At 35.4% G+C, this 20,401-nt stretch overlaps 1 protein-coding gene across 1 annotated transcript; it reads left to right on the forward strand.

Moving 5' to 3' along the window:
- Positions 1 to 63: 63 nt before the first annotated feature.
- LOC134283123 (kelch-like protein 3) lies at positions 64 to 10,254 on the forward strand. The gene is made up of 4 exons (XM_062765574.1): positions 64 to 152; positions 808 to 959; positions 2,060 to 2,144; positions 5,794 to 10,254. Exons 2-4 carry the CDS (start codon positions 831 to 833, stop codon positions 7,590 to 7,592), a joined length of 2,013 nt encoding a protein of 670 aa, XP_062621558.1. The 5' UTR covers positions 64 to 152; positions 808 to 830; the 3' UTR covers positions 7,593 to 10,254.
- Positions 10,255 to 20,401: the final 10,147 nt, after the last annotated feature.

Consider the following 20,401-nt stretch of genomic DNA (forward strand, 5'->3'; position numbering starts at 1 on the left):
CATTGTCATCATATTCAAATACATGTACTTCTGCAAACACTCTTTTGAACGACTTATCTATCGGGAACGAAATTTTTTATATTCGTGTTTCCCGCACTCCACGAAATGTGGCCACAGTTTTGTGAAAATTCCATATTTTTTCAATGAAATAGGTTTGATTTGTTTTATTTTCGATTTGTGCATGGAACATAATACATTTGTAACAATTCTAAGATAACAAGAGATCAAATATCATTTGCATTACACTATTTTCAGCATAGGCATTTGCTGTTTGATAAGACTTCAGCTTCAGAAGCTTTTTATATCCACATTTATTGAGGAAAAAGTTCTTTTTAACAAACTGGTTTCACACATTTTCTACCTCTTGTGTAATACATCATAATTCAAAGTGGTCATCCTTCTTCATGTTCCAGGCTCTTTACACAGCAGGAAGATTAACAAAATTCTGAAACATAATCATTTTTTTTTAATTTGCATAATGAGCTGTTTAAAACCTTGATTACCAAAAACTTAAGTTTGACTGAATTGGCACTTATCGAAATAAGATTGTTCTAGGTTGATGTTTGTTGGTGATCAAGAGCTTAAACAGAGAAGGAGTAATTAAGTAAACAAAGTGTAAATTAATTTTCCTGCAATTTTTTCATTAATACCTACAAAAGTTTGGTCCTTCACAAGATGTAAGGAAATTTGCATATGTCCCCAAACACATATCAAAATTCCTGTATAAAATTTTAGTTAAAAGTTGGGAAAATTCTACATTATTATGACAAGAACACGGCCTTTATACTACTTTATATTTTGTTTCAGTTTCCAGAGGAACACCAGAAGTCATGGATACCCCTTTTCCCCGTAACATGGGGAGTCGTACCACACATGCACTGTCTCTTCAGAATCACCTACATGATCAGATGTTATCAAACTCAGAATTGTGTGATGTTGTTCTTGTTGTTGAGCAAGTGGTAAATATCAGTTTATAAACATGATAAATATTGCGTAATGGTAAATATCTGTTTATTGCTTAGTTAATAATTATGTACTTGTTACATAATAATTATAATGTAGCAAAAAAAAAAAGTAAGAAGCTGAAACTGATGAATCTCCTTCAACTCTAACATAAAACAGACTGTCATCTAATGTTAGTATGTAGATATAGCTTAATATATAGAGGCTAGAGACACAATCTTAAACATGCTAGCCAAAACATAACAGTATTCAGTCATACACTACATTGATTGAGACCTAAATCTTTAGCTAAGCAGCTAGGCTAGCTACTATAAACTGGAATGCAGCCACGCGATGTCATAAAATATCTGTCAATGAGAAATGTCTTAAGAAAGGGGGCATAACAGCGAAAGTAAAAAAAATAACTATTCATTCACCTGCATTTCTAAGCAACCTGGAAGCATATTGTTAACATGATTAGACTGAACAATATGCTCTGTACCAAAATTATGAGATGGTAACCAACACATCACAAATTCAGGAATTGGTGAGGCCATGTTGGTTTTATAAAAGTATCTTATATTTGATATTTTTATGCCTGTGCAAGGAGAAGAAATTGTTTTCATTAATAATATATCTATTCATGTAATAATAAAGAGCAAGTCTGCGTAACATTTTGATTTAAATTAAGTGTTACTGAAGAGACAAGTACGACATTCTTCAAATACCGTATACGCAGAATTTTTAGCGAGGATTTAATTTTGGCATTATTAATTTATTAGCAAGGGTTCTGAGATCGCTAATATTAAATATCGCTAAAAATAAACTGTGTTTAATTTGTTATAGCTCTTTTAGTAAGCATTTTAAAATCGCTAAAATTACTCCTCACTAACTATAGATTACCATATTTTAAGGACAAATCGCTAAATTTGCGTCTTGTTTAAATTTCCACTTATAAGATAATTTTAAGTGAGAAATTCGAATTTGAAATCATACAAAAAGAATGTAATGCAATGATATTATTGACTATAACATTAGTGATTACAATAGAGCAACACAGATATTCTGATTATGTTCTGATGTTGGATGCATCACTTTTGATATGTTTTCTGTTTAGGAAATCCGTGCCCATTGGAATGTGTTAGTGCTGTGTCCCTACTTCCAATCTCTCTATGACAGTGGCTTGAAAGAAAAAACCTCAGGTATTTGTTTCAGAATGGACATTGGTGTATTTTGGTATTATCATAATTATGTTTTTATGGCATCGAGCAATAGCTTGAATGTCATCTAGGTATCGTACAGATTTACGCGACCAAATGTGTCAGTTGATCCATCCGCAAAAGAAAATAACAATAGCAATACATCAATTTCTTTGAAAATGTTCACAATGAATGAAATCGTGAAATTAGAAATGCATAAATTGTAAATATAATTAATTTTGCTACAAAACAAAGATACTATGTTTATTTAATCACAAGAAAAACACGATAGTTGTTGCAGATGAATTTATAAAAAGAACGGATGTGTGGAATGACATGAATAACATTCCGGAAGGATTACAATGCAACACAAACAACCCAATTGGCAGTAACATAAAACATACCCACGAATACTAGACAATATTTAAAAATATTGGATTCTAGATAAAATTTCAACATTTATAACCAGTTAAAATATTTGATCTTAAAAGCTGGAGTGATTACTGTGCTTCACCATTTCCTTTAATTCACAATATTCTGTATGCCACACCCGATCAAAATTCGATCGTAATCATAGTAAAGCGGTCATGGTTGTTGTTTAGATGCACTAAAGAAATGTGCAGACTTTAACAATTAGAATAATATTGAAAAATTTTAAAGGTTTCATCAAAGGTCAACCTGTCCAAAAATTTATTTTTAGCTCTACTGGTCAGAGACCAGAAGAGCTTATGCGATAGTAATGCGTCCGGCGTCCGTCCGTCCGTCTGTCTAGCTGTCTGTCTGTCCGTCTATCTGTAAACAATTTTTCAAAACGCTACTCCTCCTACAATTTTAGTCTGATTTCAATATTACTTGGCACACAAGTAGACTACACTAAGATACATAGAATAGTGCATCGGTTTTTAATTTCGATGAACGGTGTTGCCATGGTGACTAAAAATAGAATTTTCTGTGAAATTCCTTAAAAACGCTACTCCTTCTACAGTTTTGGTCTGATTTCAATATAACTTGGCACACAAGTAGACTACACTAAGATACATAGAATAGTGCATCGGTTTTTGATTTCGATGAACGGTGTTGCCATGGTTACTAAAAATAGAATTTTCTGGGAAATTCCTTTAAAACGCTACTCCTTCTACAGTTTTGGTCTGATTTCAATATAACTTGGCACACAAGTAGACTACACTAAGATACATGGAATAGTGCATCGGTTTTTGATTTCGATGAACGGTGTTGCCATGGTTACTAAAAATAGAATTTTCTGGGAAATTCCTTTAAAACGCTACTCCTTCTACAGTTTTGGTCTGATTACAATATAACTTGGCACACATGTAGACTACACTAAGATACATAGAATAGTGCATCGGTTTTTGATTTCGATGAACGGTGTTGCCATGGTTACTAAAAATAGAATTTTCTGAGAAATTCCTTTAAAACGCTACTGCTTCTACAGTTTTGGTCTGATTTCATATAACTTGGCACACAAGTAGACTACACTAAGATACATAGAATAGTGCATCGGTTTTTGATTTCGATGAACGGTGTTGCCATGGTTACTAAAAATAGAATTTTCAGAGAAATTCCTTTAAAACACTACTCATTCTACAGTTTTGGTCTGATTTCAATTTAACTTGGCACACAAGTAGACTACACTAAGATACATAGAATAGTGCATCGGTTTTTGATTTCGATGAACGGTGTTGCCATGGTTACTAAAAATAGAATTTTCTGGGAAATTCCTTTAAAACGCTACTCCTTCTACAGTTTTGGTCTGATTACAATATAACTTGGCACACATGTAGACTACACTAAGATACATGGAATAGTGCATCGGTTTTTGATTTCGGTGAACGGTGTTGCCATGGTTACTAAAAATAGAATTTTCCGTGAAATTCCTTTAAAACGCTACTCCTTCTACAGTTTTAGTTGATTTCAAAATAAGTTGGCACACAAGTAGACTACACAAAGATACATAAAATAGTGCAATGGTTTTTGATAAGTACAAACCAGTAGAGCTACAGTCTCAACAGAGACTTCTGGTTACAATAGCCCCAAAACTATGTGGTTTAAATAAAGTTGACTTTTTTTACAGTTTATAAATTTATGTATTTCATTGATTAACAGATAGAAAGTACCACTTGATAACAAATACTGAATAAAAATATTTATCAAGAAAAATTCTTTACGTTGATCAATGATAGATTTCACTAAAAGTACAGAATTAAGCAGGTGCATTTTTTCAAAATAAGCAAATTTTTCATATATTTTTTTCTCAATAAATATTATTTTATTAAAAAAATATTTGTTAGCTCACCTGAGCCGAAGGCTCAAGTGAGCTTTTCTGATCACATTTTGTCCGGCGTCCGTCTGTCTGTCTGTCTGTGAACTTTTCACATTTTCGACTTCTTCTCAAGAACCGCTGGGCCAATTTCAACCAAACTTGCCACAAAGTATCCTTGGGTGAAGGGGATTCAAGTTTGTTCAAATGAAGGGCCACGCCCTCATTCAAGGGGAGATAATTGGGAATTAATGAAAATTTAGTGGCATATTTTAAAAATCTTCTTCTCAAGAACCACTGTGCCAGGAAAGATGTAACTTATGGGGAAACATCCTCAGGTAGTGTAGATTCAAGTTTGTTCAAATCATGACCCCCGGGGATAGGGCGGGGCCAAAATGGCCGACCAAATTTTTACATTGAAATATATAGGAAAATTCTTTAAGAATCTTCTTCTCAAGAATGACAAAGCCATAATTCATCATATTTATATGGGAGCATGCTCAGGTAGTGTAGATTCAAGTTTGTTTAAATCATGACCCCCCGGGGTAGGGTGGAGGGCCAAAATGGCCGACCAAATTTTTACATAGAAATATATAGGAAAATTCTTTAAAAATCTTCTTCTAAAGAATGACAAAGCCATAATTCATCATATTTATATGGGAGCATGCTCAGGTAGTGTAGATTCAAGTTTGTTCAAATCATGACCCCCCGGGGTAGGGCGGGGCCAAAATGGCCGACCAAAGTTTTACATAGAAATATATAGGAAAATTCTTTAAAAATCTTCTTCTCAAGAATGACAAAGCCATAATTCATCATATATATATGGAAGCATGCTCAGGTAGTGTAGATTCAAGTTTGTTCAGATCATGACCCCCCGGGATAGGGCGGGGCCAAAATGGCCGACCAAAGTTTTACATAGAAATATATAGGAAAATTCTTTAAAAATCTTCTTCTCAAGAATGACAAAGCCATAATTCATCATATTTATATGGGAGCATGGTCAGGTAGTGTAGATTCAAGTTTGTTTAAATCATGACCCCCCGGGGTAGGGCGGGGCCAAAATGGCCGACCAAAGTTTTACATAGAAATATATAGGAAAATTCTTTAAAAATCTTCTTCCCAAGAATGTCAAAGCCATAATTCATCATATTTATATGGAAGCATGCTCAAGTAGTGTAGATTCAAATTTGTTCAAATCATGACCCCCAGGGGTAGGGCGGGGCCAAAATGGCGAACATGGATTTTCGAAGAAAATTAAAGTTAATCTGGTTTTCTCTAAAAATTAAGGGGAAGAAGATTTAGTAGTCAATTGAAATGTTTGGAAACACTTAAGTTTTATATTAAAAAAATTAAGAATTTCATAATTCCTTTCAGGCAAGATTCACCTTCAGATTGGCAAAGTCCCTGCAGTAAGGACGGCGATTTCTTTCCTTTACATGGGGACAGCTGAGATATCTTATGAGACAGTCAAGGACATTCTGGAAGTGGCCGACTATTTCCAGATTGCAGACTTGAAAGCATGCTGTCAAAGTTATTTAGAGAGTGTTAGTATGACTGCTGAGAACTGCGTCCAAATGTGCTTACTGTGCAGCCTGTATAACTTAGAATATTACAACAAAGTATTTGAATTCTTAAGAGGACATTTGCCAGAGATAATGCAACAGGAGGATGCCTTGACCTTGACCTCAGAATCAGTGATGTCACTGCTTACTGATAAGACTTTGTCTTACGTAGAACAAATGCAATTCTTTGAGTTCATTCTGAAGTGGGTGGAATTTGATCAAGAGAATAGAGAGGAGTTCTTCTCTGGTTTGTTTTGTTCTCTTGACTTGAAGAAGATTCCAAAGACTGTTCTAGAGAAGAAGATTGAAACTTACCCTCTGGTAGCAAAGAATGAAAAATGTCAGGTTCATGTCTTGAACACTAAAATGAAGTACATAACAGGACTCATCAAAGAAGATGATGGAGTAAGGGAGGCAATTCTGGTGGCAGGAGGCTGCGGTCAGATCATGTTTGAGAACATCTTCCATCTGTTTCCGTTCAGGGAGTCCATGGCTGTTAATACACTGCTAGGATACATTTTGGCAGAGGACAGGTGGATTGAATTAGCACCTCTCCCTTACCAGATGAAACAAGCCACAATAACATACTGTTCAAAGAGTAAGTGCTTGTATGTTTTTGATAATGGACACCAAACATTTTCCACCAAAGTCTCTGTTTACAAGTTTGATTTGGCGGAAAACAAGTGGACAAGTTTTCTGTTAGAAGTTCCAGAAAACTATGGGAATAACACGCTTCACACCATTCTAGCATGTGCAGGAAAATTGTATGCCATAATTTCCAGTCATGTCATCCAGTTCGGTCCACAACTGGTGCACCAGTGGAGCACCTTTGTTATGGAAGTGAAAGAAGATGACTCAAAATGTGAAGTCAAGCAGACTCTGTTCCAACGAAATGAAAACTCCCATTTGGCGGCATGTGTTATGCAGGATAGGAAGATTTGTGTGTTGGCCAACAAAGTGGGAGCCAATCCCAAAAGAAGAGGAAAGAGTGCCAAATTTTATGTATATGACACTGCTGTAAATAGAAAGTATGATCAATCCAAAGGTGCTTATTGGGACAATTTACTGATTCCTGTTGGAGACGAGCTTGTTGTGACCAGAATGGGGAAGTGTTCATACACAAAATACTCAATGACAGCACGGAAATGGAAGCATATCAAAGAGGAGTTCTTGCCTTTCCCAACGAACCCCTTTGAATGCATAGAATACAGCACAATTTCTGATGGTAGCAACTTTTATGTCATTGGTGGTAAAGGCTTCAAGGCCCCAGAGACCATATCCACAACATTCTGTTTCAATTATGCCGAGAAGAAATGGAAGAATTTGCAGGAACTTCCCCAACCTCTGCGACAGAGTGCCACCTGTCTGATCCAGTTACCTAGCAACCTCACCAAATGCCACTTCAATTGTCCCCACTGCAAATTCTTCTCATGTCGCAGCAGGGCCACCTATGACATCCACTATCCAATAGATGATGAAGACGAGGAAGATGAAGATGACTTTGATGATGGCAGTGGATACACCTATGAAGATGATTACGCCTCTGGACTATGGAGTGATGATGCACCAGACTACCTGGAAGATGAAGATTATGATGTTTGGCTGTGGTGAATCTATTGCCTTCATGTTGTTACACATTACAGTCAGTGCCAATATTTTGAGAAAACTCAAATCTCTCACATAAGTTTAATGTCAATCATTTTCTGATTTATGTAAAAAGTTGTACAGCATTTATAAATGTTTATAAGTAGTTCTAAAATTGCTATTATCTTAGTGGTTTTCAGAATTTGTTCAGTTTGTTTTATAACCTTTGAAATAGGAGAAACTATAGTAAGATAAAGAATATTTGTTTGTAGTTTTGATTTTGATTAATGCAGATGAGCATATTTTGTTACAAGTACATGTAAGTAATTATACAAACTATTTTTGGTCTACTTTTAAATACTCATTAAAAATAAACATGGAAAAATTTATCTAGAATATTGTACTGTAAAATAGTATCAATGTTTCTTTAATGCATAGATTTTAAAAGAAACAAAGTAGCATTTATTTTCAGATTGTTGGTGGTACATGTAAGTTGTGTAAAAAATAAAAATGATTTAAACATTGTTTAAAAAAAACTAATGTCACATCATTTGTTGTTTAAAGAAAGCTATAAGATGGACAATTTTGCATTCCTTTCATGGAAATACATGTATATAGATTGAACTGATTCTAAGGAGAAGCATGATAATATGTACATGTAATTTGTATTCCTACTGTGGTTATTTTATGTTTGTCATTTTTAGGGAATTATCATTAATACAAAGCAAAATACATGCAAGTACCAAAAGAGAGTGTAGAAATAAGTTTGACCACAATTACATTTTATACCTTTAAACATTTAATATCCTAGTCAATTTTCACATTAATAAAATGCATTGAAATTATTCATTTGGTAATTAAAATGTTTTCAGTTTTTGAAAAAGAAGAAAAGTACATTTTCCATTCTTTTTAGCTCACCTGAGCCGAAGGCTCAAGTGAGCTTTTCTGATCAAGTTTTGTCCGTCGTCCGTCCGTCTGTCCGTCCGTCCATCCGTCTGTCTAGCTGTCCGTCTGTCCGTCCGTCTGTAAACTTTTCACATTTTCGACTTCTTCTCAAGAACCACTGGGCCAATTTTGACCAAACTTGGTACAAAGCATCCTTGGGTAAAGGGAAATTTAAATTGTTAAAATGAAGGGACATATCCCCTCGCAAGGGGAGATAATCAAGAAAAGACAAAAATAGGGTGGGGTCATTAAAAAATCTTCTTCTCAAGAACCACTGGGCCAGTAAAGCTGAAACTTATTTGGAAGCATCCTGGGGTAGTGTAGATTCTAAATTGTTCAAATCAAGACCCCCAGGGGAAGGGCGGGGCCACAATGCGGAATCAAAGTTTTATATAGAAATATATAGGAAAAATCTTTGAAAATCTTCTTCTCAAGAACCACTGGGCCAGAAAAGCTGAAACTTATATGGAAGCATCCTGGTATAGTGTAGATTCTAAATTGTTCAAATCATGACCCCCGGGGGAAGGGCGGGGCCACAATGGGGAATCAAAGTTTTATATAGAAATATATAGGAAAAATCTTTGAAAATCTTCTTCTCAAGAACCACTGGGCCAGAAAAGCTGAAACTTATGTGGAAGCATCCTGGTATAATGTAGATTCTAAATTGTTCAAATAATGACCCCCGGGGGAAGGGTGGGGCCACAATGGGGAATCAAAGTTTTATATAGAAATATATAGGAAAAATCTTTGAAAATCTTCTTCTCAAGAACCACTGGGCCAGAAAAGCTGAAACTTATGTGGAAGCATCCTGGGGTAGTGTAGATTCTAAATTGCTCAAATCATGACCCCCAGGGGAAGGGCGGGGCCACAATGGGGTATCAAATTTTTACATAGAAATATATAGGAAAAATCTTTGAAAATCTTCTTCTCAAGAACCACTGGGCCAGAAAAACTGAAACTTATGTGGAAGCATCCTGGTATAATGTAGATTCTAAATTGTTCAAATAATGACACCCGGGGGAATGGGGAATCAAAGTTTTATCTAGAAATATATAGGAAAAATCTTTGAAAATTTTCTTCTCAAGAACCACTGGGCCAGAAAAAGTGAAGCTTATGTGGAAGCATTCTGGGGTAGTGTAAATTCTAAAATGTAGGAATCATGACCCCCGGGGGAAGGGCGGGGCCATTATAGGGAATCAAAGTTGAACATAGAAATATATAGGAAAAATCTTTGAAAATCTTCTTCTCAGGAACCACTGGGCCAAAAAAGCTGAAACATATGTGCCCATGGAAGGATCATGGGGTAGTGTAGATTTCAAAATGTCTAAATTATGATCAGTGGGGTAGGGTGGGGATGCATTATGTATAACAAGGGTGAAATCTGGTAAAGAACAGAATGGTCAAAGCTTCTCATGTGAGCAATGTGGCCCATGGGCCTCTTGTTTAATTTGCTTGACAGCATTTTAGTCTTGTTTTTATCTGATGAGAACTTTCAATGTTTCCATTTAGTAATTTTAAGACAGTAAGGCTGCCATGAGGAATTTGTAATTTTCTTGTGTAAAATATATAATAGTTAACAGTCCCAGTTGTCTTTTCGTTTTTTAAACATTTTTCTGTTGAAGATGTTGATGCTTACCTGTACATGTATAAGGTTTAATGCTCTCTTTTTAAAAATTCAGCGAACTTTTTTCTTTTTTAATTGTTCAATTTTTTTCACTTCCTTTTGTTGTGTAGTTAGATTAGTACGGAAAAGTGAATAAAAAATAAAAAGAATATGTCAAGAGTTTTTGTGTACTCAAAACCTTTATTTTTTCTGTCAATGTACCAGGACAGAAAAAGGATCCATGAAAGTGGAATTTAGTTTAGGAGTGTCAAGATTTTAGAGTCATACCTGTCTAGAATTTTGTTCCTTTAGTTTACTTTCAAGTCAAAATTCAGGTAGTTTTTGTGTCACCTACAGAGCACACAAAGCAATATGAGCTGCAATTTTGATGTCGGAAATTTTGTTGAAAAAATGTAATTTACTATTTTAGTAATAGAAAATAAGAACATTTAGAAACTTCTGCCATTCATACATATGCACTGGACGAACTATTGATGTGCTTAGATTGAAGCAAAATTACATTATTGTCGTCCTATACAATATTGATTTATTATATAATACTTACATTCCATTGCACAGAAATAATTTCTCTGAAACAATTTAATACTTTCTTTTAGTCTAACTCATCATAAAAGTTTTAAATTACATACAAATTTATCAAAACAGCACATTTTAACAACAGAATAAAATTTTCAAAAATGCAGCTCATATTATTTATATCGCTTTAAAGATCACTTACATGGAATCTGTTTGTCCATCTGTCTGTCACACCAAATATCTAGAGAACTGTTTCAAATGTTGATATTTTGCATGGGACATTTGATTTTGGAAAAGACCATAATTAATGACAAGGTGACCTTTTAATTTAACATTTGAACTTCTTTCGAAATAGTTTGTTTTGAAGTGTAAAAGGTGGATCTGTGCTATTTAGAATGTGCAGTGTTTTCTCTGCACTGTTTTTGCATGGCAGTACTTTCTGCAAATTCAAGAAGTAGGTCACCCTGACCTACTTTTTAGGTCTCCTGAGTGACTCAGGTGAACTATTGCTATCCATTTTTGTCCATCATGTGTTAACATTTGAACATTTTCAGCTTCTCTGAAACCACTGAACCAATTTCAACCAAATTTGGTATAAAGCATCTATGGGTAAAGGGAAACAAAAATTGAAAATTTGATGGTCCCCGCCCCCCTGGGGCCTGAGGGGTGGGGCCAAAACCACTCAAATTAATGAAATCTTTAAAAATCTTCTTTACTTCTGGACATCAAGCAGGCAAACTGTTGGTATGAATGTAATGAGCATTGAGTCCTCTACCTAAATTGGGAAATTCAAGGGCCAGGGGTTCTAGTGCTAGGGTGGGGCTCTATTGATTACATAGTGAAAATGCATTAAATCTTTGAAAATCTTCTCTGCTCCTGAGTATTGAATGAACTAAGTACATAGTTGTGATAAGCAAGAGTGCCTCTTCCAAAATTGTGAATTTTATGGCCCCAGGGTTAGGGGTTCTGGTGTCAGGGCGGGGCTCTATTGATTATAGTAAAAATGCATTAAATCTTTGAAAATCTTCTTCTTTGCTCCTGGGAATTAAATAAACTAACTTAGTGCATAGTTATGATGAGCAAGAGTGCCTCTTCCAAAAATGTGAATTTTATGGCCCCAGGGTCAGGGATTCTGGTGTTAGGGTGGGGCTCTATTGATTATATAGTGAAAATGCATTAATTCTTTCAAAATCGTCTTCTCTGCTCCTGGGTATTAAATAAACTAACTTAGTATGTAGTTATAATGCCTCAACCAAATTTGTGAATTTCATGGCCCTTTTGTCAGGGGTTTTTGCCATTTGGTGTAAGGTGGGGGGGGGGGGGGTCTATTGATTATATAGTGAAAATACATTAATTCTTTGAAAATAGTTTTCTTTGCTCCTGGGTATTACGTTAATGATCCAAGTATATATACTTATGATGAAGTAAGGTGCATCTAGCAAAATGGTTAATTTCATGCCCCCTGGGTCAGGGGTATTGGAGGGAGGGTTACATAGTTTGAAAATAAATTAATGCTTCGAAATCTGCTCTTTGGTATTGATCAACCATTTATGATGTAATAAAATTTATGATAAAATTTCCAAAATTTTGAAATATGTGGCCCCAGGGTCAGTGGTTCACAACCCATTGCCCAATCATTGTCAAATTTGTCACTGGGTATTCTTGGCCCAAGGGCTACCATTTTTACTAAAACTAGGGTTAGGACCCTTAAGCAAGGGGAGATAATCAGGAAAATAAAACCAAAAGTACTGGTTGCAGAAAAAATCTTTTCAAGAACCACCAGACAGATTATCACCAAACTTACATACAATAATGAGGATATGTTGAAAATAAAAAAAAATTTTCCAAGGCATCACCCTGGGTCAAAGGGCATGGTCTCAAGGTCATTTATAAGTTGAAAGTTGACCAAAAATTAAACTTTATAAAAACATTTATATTTAGCTTACTATAAAGACTAGGATCATCAAATCTTGTAAGTTGATGCATCTTAGGATTTCACATCATGTTGACTCAAAAGTAGGTCATGGTGACTTACTTTTTGAATTTTGATTTCAAATTGATTTGGAGGCATATTTTGGACACTTTAATGCCCATGATCATCAAACTTTGTCTGTTGGTGCATTTTGAGTCCTCAAACAATGACAAATTAAATGTAGGTCACCTTGACCTATTTTTTTTTAATTTTATGGCTTATGTCTTCTAAAATTTTTACAGCAATTATTTGAGATACTGAAAGATTTAAAATCATCAGATTTTGTAAGTTGAAGCATCTTGGGCCCTTAAAACATTTTTATCTAAAATTATGTATTGTGTATTTAACACAATGACCTACTTTCTAAATCTAAGAAGGCATATGTTTTCAAATTGGTAAAATGGCATATTTTGAATACTTTCAGACCTATGATCATCAAACTTTGTCTGTTGATACATCCGGGGTCTTCATAGAATGTCCACTAAAAGTAGGTCATGGTGACCTACTTTTGACATTTTACAAATGTTAAATATAAGTATTATTGGCTTCGAATCATTAAACTTTGTCAGTTGAGGGATCTTGAATTTTTGGAGAATGTTTACCAAAAAGTAGATCAAAGTGACCTTCTTTTGACATTTTATGGCTATATTTAAATATCTTTGTTTCTCTCAGGTACTTATTGGCCTAGAATCATCAAACTTTGTCAGCTGATGCATCTTGGATCTTCAGAGAATTTCGACCAAAAAATAGGTCACAGTGATCTACTTTTGAAATTTTATGACTATATTCAAGTATCTCAGGTACTTATTGGCGTAGAATCATCAAACTTTGTCAATTGATGTATCTTAAGTCATTAGAGAATGTCCAACAAAAAGTAGGTCACAGTGACCTATTTTTAGGTCAACTGAGTAACTCAGGTGACCTATTGCTATCCGTTTTAGTCCGTCTTCGTCCGTCGTGTGTCGTATGTTAACATTTGAACATTTTCAGCTTCTTCTCTGAAACCACTGAACCAATTTCAACCAAATTTGGTATTCAGCATATATGGGTAAAGGGAAACAAAAATTGTGAATGTTATGGTCCCCGCCCCCCTGGGGCCTGAGGGGCCAAAACCACCGAAATTAATGCAATCTTTAAAAATCTTCTTCTTTACTCCTGGACATCAAGCAGGTAAACTGTTGGCATGAATGTAATGAGCATTGAATCCTCTACAAAAATTGTGAAATTTATGGCCCCAGGGTCAGGGGTTCTTGTGCTAGGGCTTGGCTCTATTGAGTAGAGAGTGAAAATGCATTATTTCTTTGAAAATCTTCTTCTCTGCTCTTGGGTATTAAGTAAACTAACTAAGTACATAGTTATGATGAGCAAGAGTGCCACTTCCAAAATTTTGAATTTTATGGCCCCAGGGTCAGGGGATCTGGTGTTAGGGCGGGGCTCTATTGATCATATAGTGAATATGCATTTATTATTTGAAAATATTCTTCTCTGCTTCTGGGAATTAAATAAACTAACTAAGCACATAGTTATGATGAGCAAGAATGCCACTTCCAAAATTTTGAATTTTATGGCCCCAGGGTCAGGGGTTCTGGTATTAGGGCGGGGCTCTATTGATCATATAGTGAAAATGCATTAATTCTTTGAAAATCTTCTTCTCTGCTTTTGGGAATTAAATAAACTAACTAAGCACATGGTTATGATGAGCAAGAGTGTCACTTCCAAAATTTTGAATTTTATGGCCCCAGGGTCAGTGGTTCTGGTATTAGGGCGGGGCTCTATTGATCATATAGTGAAAATGCATTAATTCTTTGAAAACCTTCTTCTCTGCTCCCAGGTATTAAATAAACTAACTAAGTACTGAGTTATGATGAGAAAGACTGCTTCTTCCAAAATTGTGAATTTTTGGCCCCAGGGTCAGAGGTTCTGGTACATGTATATTAGGGCGGGGCTCTATTGATCATATGGTGAAAATGCATTTATTCTTTGAAAATTTTCTCTGCTTCTGGGTATTAAATAAACTAACTAAGCACATAGTTAGGATGAGCAAGAGTGCCTTTTCTGAAATTTTGAATTTTATGGCCCCAGGGTCAGGGTTTCTGGTGTTAGGGCGAGGCTCTATTGATAATATAGTGTTAATGCATTATTCTTTGAAAATCTTCTTCTCTGCTTCTGGGTATTAAATAAACTAACTAAGCACATAGTTATGATGAGCAAGAATGCCACTTCCAAAATTGTGAATTTTATGGCCCCAGGGTCAGGGGTTCTGGTATTAGGGCGGGGCTCTATTGATTATATAGTGAAAATGCAATAATTCTTTCAAAATCGTCTTCTCTGCTCCTGGGTATTAAATAAACTAACTTAGTATGTAGTTATAATGCCTCAACCAAATTTGTGAATTTCATGGCCCTTTTGTCAGGGGTTTTTGCCATTTGGTGTAAGGTGGGGGGGGGGGTCTATTGATTATATAGTGAAAATACATTAATTCTTTGAAAATAGTTTTCTTTGCTCCTGGGTATTACGTTAATGATCCAAGTATATATACTTATGATGAAGTAAGGTGCATCTAGCAAAATGGTTAATTTCATGCCCCCTGGGTCAGGGGTATTGGAGGGAGGGTTACATAGTTTGAAAATAAATTAATGCTTCGAAATCTGCTCTTTGGTATTGATCAACCATTTATGATGTAATAAAATTTATGATAAAATTTCCAAAATTTTGAAATATGTGGCCCCAGGGTCAGTGGTTCACAACCCATTGCCCAATCATTGTCAAATTTGTCACTGGGTATTCTTGGCCCAAGGGCTACCATTTTTACTAAAACTAGGGTTAGGACCCTTAAGCAAGGGGAGATAATCAGGAAAGTAAAACCAAAAGTACTGGTTGCAGAAAAAATCTTTTCAAGAACCACCAGACAGATTATCACCAAACTTACATACAATAATGAGGATATGTTGAAAATAAAAAAAAATTTTCCAAGGCATCACCCTGGGTCAAAGGGCATGGTCTCAAGGTCATTTATAAGTTGAAAGTTGACCAAAAATTAAACTTTATAAAAACATTTATATTTAGCTTACTATAAAGACTAGGATCATCAAATCTTGTAAGTTGATGCATCTTAGGATTTCACATCATGTTGACTCAAAAGTAGGTCATGGTGACTTACTTTTTGAATTTTGATTTCAAATTGATTTGGAGGCATATTTTGGACACTTTAATGCCCATGATCATCAAACTTTGTCTGTTGGTGCATTTTGAGTCCTCAAACAATGACAAATTAAATGTAGGTCACCTTGACCTATTTTTTTTTAATTTTATGGCTTATGTCTTCTAAAATTTTTACAGCAATTATTTGAGATACTGAAAGATTTAAAATCATCAGATTTTGTAAGTTGAAGCATCTTGGGCCCTTAAAACATTTTTATCTAAAATTATGTATTGTGTATTTAACACAATGACCTCCTTTCTAAATCTAAGAAGGCATATGTTTTCAAATTGGTAAAATGGCATATTTTGAATACTTTCAGACCTATGATCATCAAACTTTGTCTGTTGATACATCCGGGGTCTTCATAGAATGTCCACTAAAAGTAGGTCATGGTGACCTACTTTTGACATTTTACAAATGTTAAATATAAGTATTATTGGCTTCGAATCATTAAACTTTGTCAGTTGAGGGATCTTGAATTTTTGGAGAATGTTTACCAAAAAGTAGATCAAAGTGACCTTCTTTTGACATTTTATGGCTATATTTAAATATCTCAGGTACTTATTGGCCTAGAATCATCAAACTTTGTCAGCTGATGCATCTTGGATCTTCAGAGAATTTCGACCAAAAAAATAGGTCACAGTGATCTACTTTTGAAATTTTATGACTATATTCAAGTATCTCAGGTACTTATTGGCGTAGAATCATCAAACTTTGTCAATTGATGTATCTTAAGTCATTAGAGAATGTCCAACAAAAAGTAGGTCACAGTGACCTATTTTTAGGTCAACTGAGTAACTCAGGTGACCTATTGCTATCCGTTTTAGTCCGTCTTCGTCCGTCGTGTGTCGTATGTTAACATTTGAACATTTTCAGCTTCTTCTCTGAAACCACTGAACCAATTTCAACCAAATTTGGTATTCAGCATATATGGGTAAAGGGAAACAAAAATTGTGAATGTTATGGTCCCCGCCCCCCTGGGGCCTGAGGGGCCAAAACCACCGAAATTAATGCAATCTTTAAAAATCTTCTTCTTTACTCCTGGACATCAAGCAGGTAAACTGTTGGCATGAATGTAATGAGCATTGAATCCTCTACAAAAATTGTGAAATTTATGGCCCCAGGGTCAGGGGTTCTTGTGCTAGGGCTTGGCTCTATTGATTATATAGTGAAAATGCATTATTTCTTTGAAAATCTTCTTCTCTGCTCTTGGGTATTAAGTAAACTAACTAAGTACATAGTTATGATGAGCAAGAGTGCCACTTCCAAAATTTTGAATTTTATGGCCCCAGGGTCAGGGGATCTGGTGTTAGGGCGGGGCTCTATTGATCATATAGTGAATATGCATTTATTATTTGAAAATATTCTTCTCTGCTTCTGGGAATTAAATAAACTAACTAAGCACATAGTTATGATGAGCAAGAATGCCACTTCCAAAATTTTGAATTTTATGGCCCCAGGGTCAGGGGTTCTGGTATTAGGGCGGGGCTCTATTGATCATATAGTGAAAATGCATTAATTCTTTGAAAATCTTCTTCTCTGCTTTTGGGAATTAAATAAACTAACTAAGCACATGGTTATGATGAGCAAGAGTGTCACTTCCAAAATTTTGAATTTTATGGCCCCAGGGTCAGTGGTTCTGGTATTAGGGCTCTATTGATCATATAGTGAAAATGCATTAATTCTTTGAAAACCTTCTTCTCTGCTCCCAGGTATTAAATAAACTAACTAAGTACTGAGTTATGATGAGAAAGACTGCTTCTTCCAAAATTGTGAATTTTTGGCCCCAGGGTCAGAGGTTCTGGTACATGTATATTAGGGCGGGGCTCTATTGATCATATGGTGAAAATGCATTTATTCTTTGAAAATTTTCTCTGCTTCTGGGTATTAAATAAACTAACTAAGCACATAGTTAGGATGAGCAAGAGTGCCTTTTCTGAAATTTTGAATTTTATGGCCCCAGGGTCAGGGTTTCTGGTGTTAGGGCGAGGCTCTATTGATAATATAGTGTTAATGCATTATTCTTTGAAAATCTTCTTCTCTGCTTCTGGGTATTAAATAAACTAACTAAGCACATAGTTATGATGAGCAAGAATGCCACTTCCAAAATTGTGAATTTTATGGCCCCAGGGTCAGGGGTTCTGGTATTAGGGCGGGGCTCTATTGATTATATAGTGAAAATGCAATAATTCTTTGAAAATCTTTTCCTTTGCTCCTGGGTTTTATGCCAATGATCCAAGTATATATATTTATGATGAAGAAAGGTGCATCTAGCAAAATGGTTATTTTTTATGCCACCTGGGTCGGGGGAGGGGGGTGTTACATAGTTTGAAATAAATTAATGCTTTGAAATCGGCTCTTTAGTATTAATCAACCATTTCACGATAAAATTTGCAAAATTTTGAAATATGTGGCCCCAGGGCCAGTAGTTCCTTTGGGGTGAGGTGCACAACTAGTTATAAAGTGGAATTGCATTTTCTCTTTGTTACTCTGATCTACCTCTGGGTATTAAGTAAATAGAGTACCAGTAAGCATGCTAAGTTTATAATTATGATAAGCAATGGTGCCTCTTTCAAAATTGTGAATTGTGAATTTCATGGCCTCTGGTTTAAAACACGAACCAATTTTAATTGTTTGAAAGTTGTTACACGATACTCAGGTGACCTATAAGGCCCGTGGGCCTCTTGTAAATTTGTTTGGCTGTATTCATATTTCAGGTCCTGAATTGCCTAAATCATCAATCTTTGTCAATTAATGCATCTTGAGTCTTCAGAAAATTTCAACCAAAAAGTAGGTCACCATGACCTACTTATGGTGTTTTATAGCTAGATTTAAATATCTTCAGTTCTATCTGGCTGAAAATCATCAAACTTTGTCAGTTGGTGCATCTTGGGTCTTCAGAGAAGGTCAACTGAAACATAGATCACTGTGACTACTTTTAAATTTTTTGGAAATTTTAAAATGTTTCAGAAACTCTGTTCAGTTGATGCATCTTGGGTCCTCAGAATATGTTAAATAACAAGAGGCCCAGGGGCCTTATAGGTAACCTGTATATCATGTGAAAACTTCCCAACAATTGAATTTGGTTCATTTTTTAAACCAGAGGCCATGAAATTGACAATTTTGAAAGAGGCACCAATGCTTATCATAATTATACACTTAGCATGCTTACTCTAGTTACTTAATACCCAGAAGTAGATCAGAGTAACAAAGAGAAAATGCACTTTAACTTTATAACCAGTTGTGCACCCCACCCCACAGGAAACACTGACCCTGGGGCCACATATTTTAAAATTTTGGAAATTTTATCAATAAATTATATTTCTTCAAAAATGGTTGATTAATACCAACGAGCAGATTTCAAAGCATTAATTTATTTTCATACTATGTAACCCCCCCCCCCCTCCCGATACAACTGACCCAGGGGGCATGAAATTAACCATTTTGCAAGATGCACCTTTTTTCGACATGAATATATAAACCTACATCATTGGCATAAAACCAAGGAGCAAAGGAAAAGATTTTCAGAGTATTAATGTATTTTCAATATATAATCAAAAGAGACCCACCCCCTCTTACACCAAAACCCCTGCCATGAAATTCACAAATTTGAATTTTACAAATTTGGTTGAGGCACTGTTGCTCATTATAACTATATACTAAGTAATTTATTTAATGCCCAGGAGCAGAGAAGAAGATTTTCAAAGAAATAATGCTTTTTCACAATATAATCAAGAGCCCTGCCCTAACACCAGAACCCCTGACCCAGGGGCCATAAAATTCACAATTTTGGAAGAGGCACTCTTGCTCATCACAACTATGTACATTGTTGGTTTATTTAATATACAGGAGCAGAGAAGAAGATTTTCAAAGATTTAATGCATTTTCACTATATACAATCTATATAGCCCCGCCCTAGCACTAGAACCCCTGATCTTGGGGCCATGAATTTCATAATTTAGGTAGAGGACTCAATGTACATTACATTCATGCTAACAGTTTGACTGCTTGATGTTCAGGAGTAAAGGAAAAGGCTTTTAAAGATTTCTTCATCAATTTGAGTGGTTTTGGCCCCACCCCTCAGGCCCCAGGGGGGAGGAGGCGGCGGGGACCATGCAATTCATAATTTTTGTTCCCCTTCATGCACAGATGCTGTATACCAAATTTGGTTAACATTGGTTCAGTGGTTTCAGAGAGGCTGAAAATGTTCAAATGTTAACACCCGACACGATGCACGACAACGGATGAAAACAAATAGCAATAGGTCACCTGAGTGACTCAGGTGACCTAAAAAAATGGTCATGGTGACTTACTTTTGGAATTTCTAGGCATACGAGGGCCGTTCAAAAATTACGCGGACTGTGTTATTATTTACTCTTACAGACGTCATATAGTTATGAAACTTTACAGAAACATGTATCTTAAAGATTCCAATAAATTTTGGGCAAAATTTCTGTATTTTAAAAAAAATCTTCGAAAATTATCGGTATGTTGATATCGTTGATGGAGAGGTACGGCGCACGACAAAAAAATTGAAGCAAAAAGCATGCAGATTCAAAAATTTAACTCATTGATTT

Source organism: Saccostrea cucullata, unplaced genomic scaffold (assembly GCF_032062105.1).
Source record: "Saccostrea cucullata isolate Sc308-1 unplaced genomic scaffold, CSIRO_AGI_Scuc_v1 ctg326, whole genome shotgun sequence".
Taxonomy (NCBI): Eukaryota; Metazoa; Mollusca; class Bivalvia; order Ostreida; family Ostreidae; genus Saccostrea; species Saccostrea cuccullata.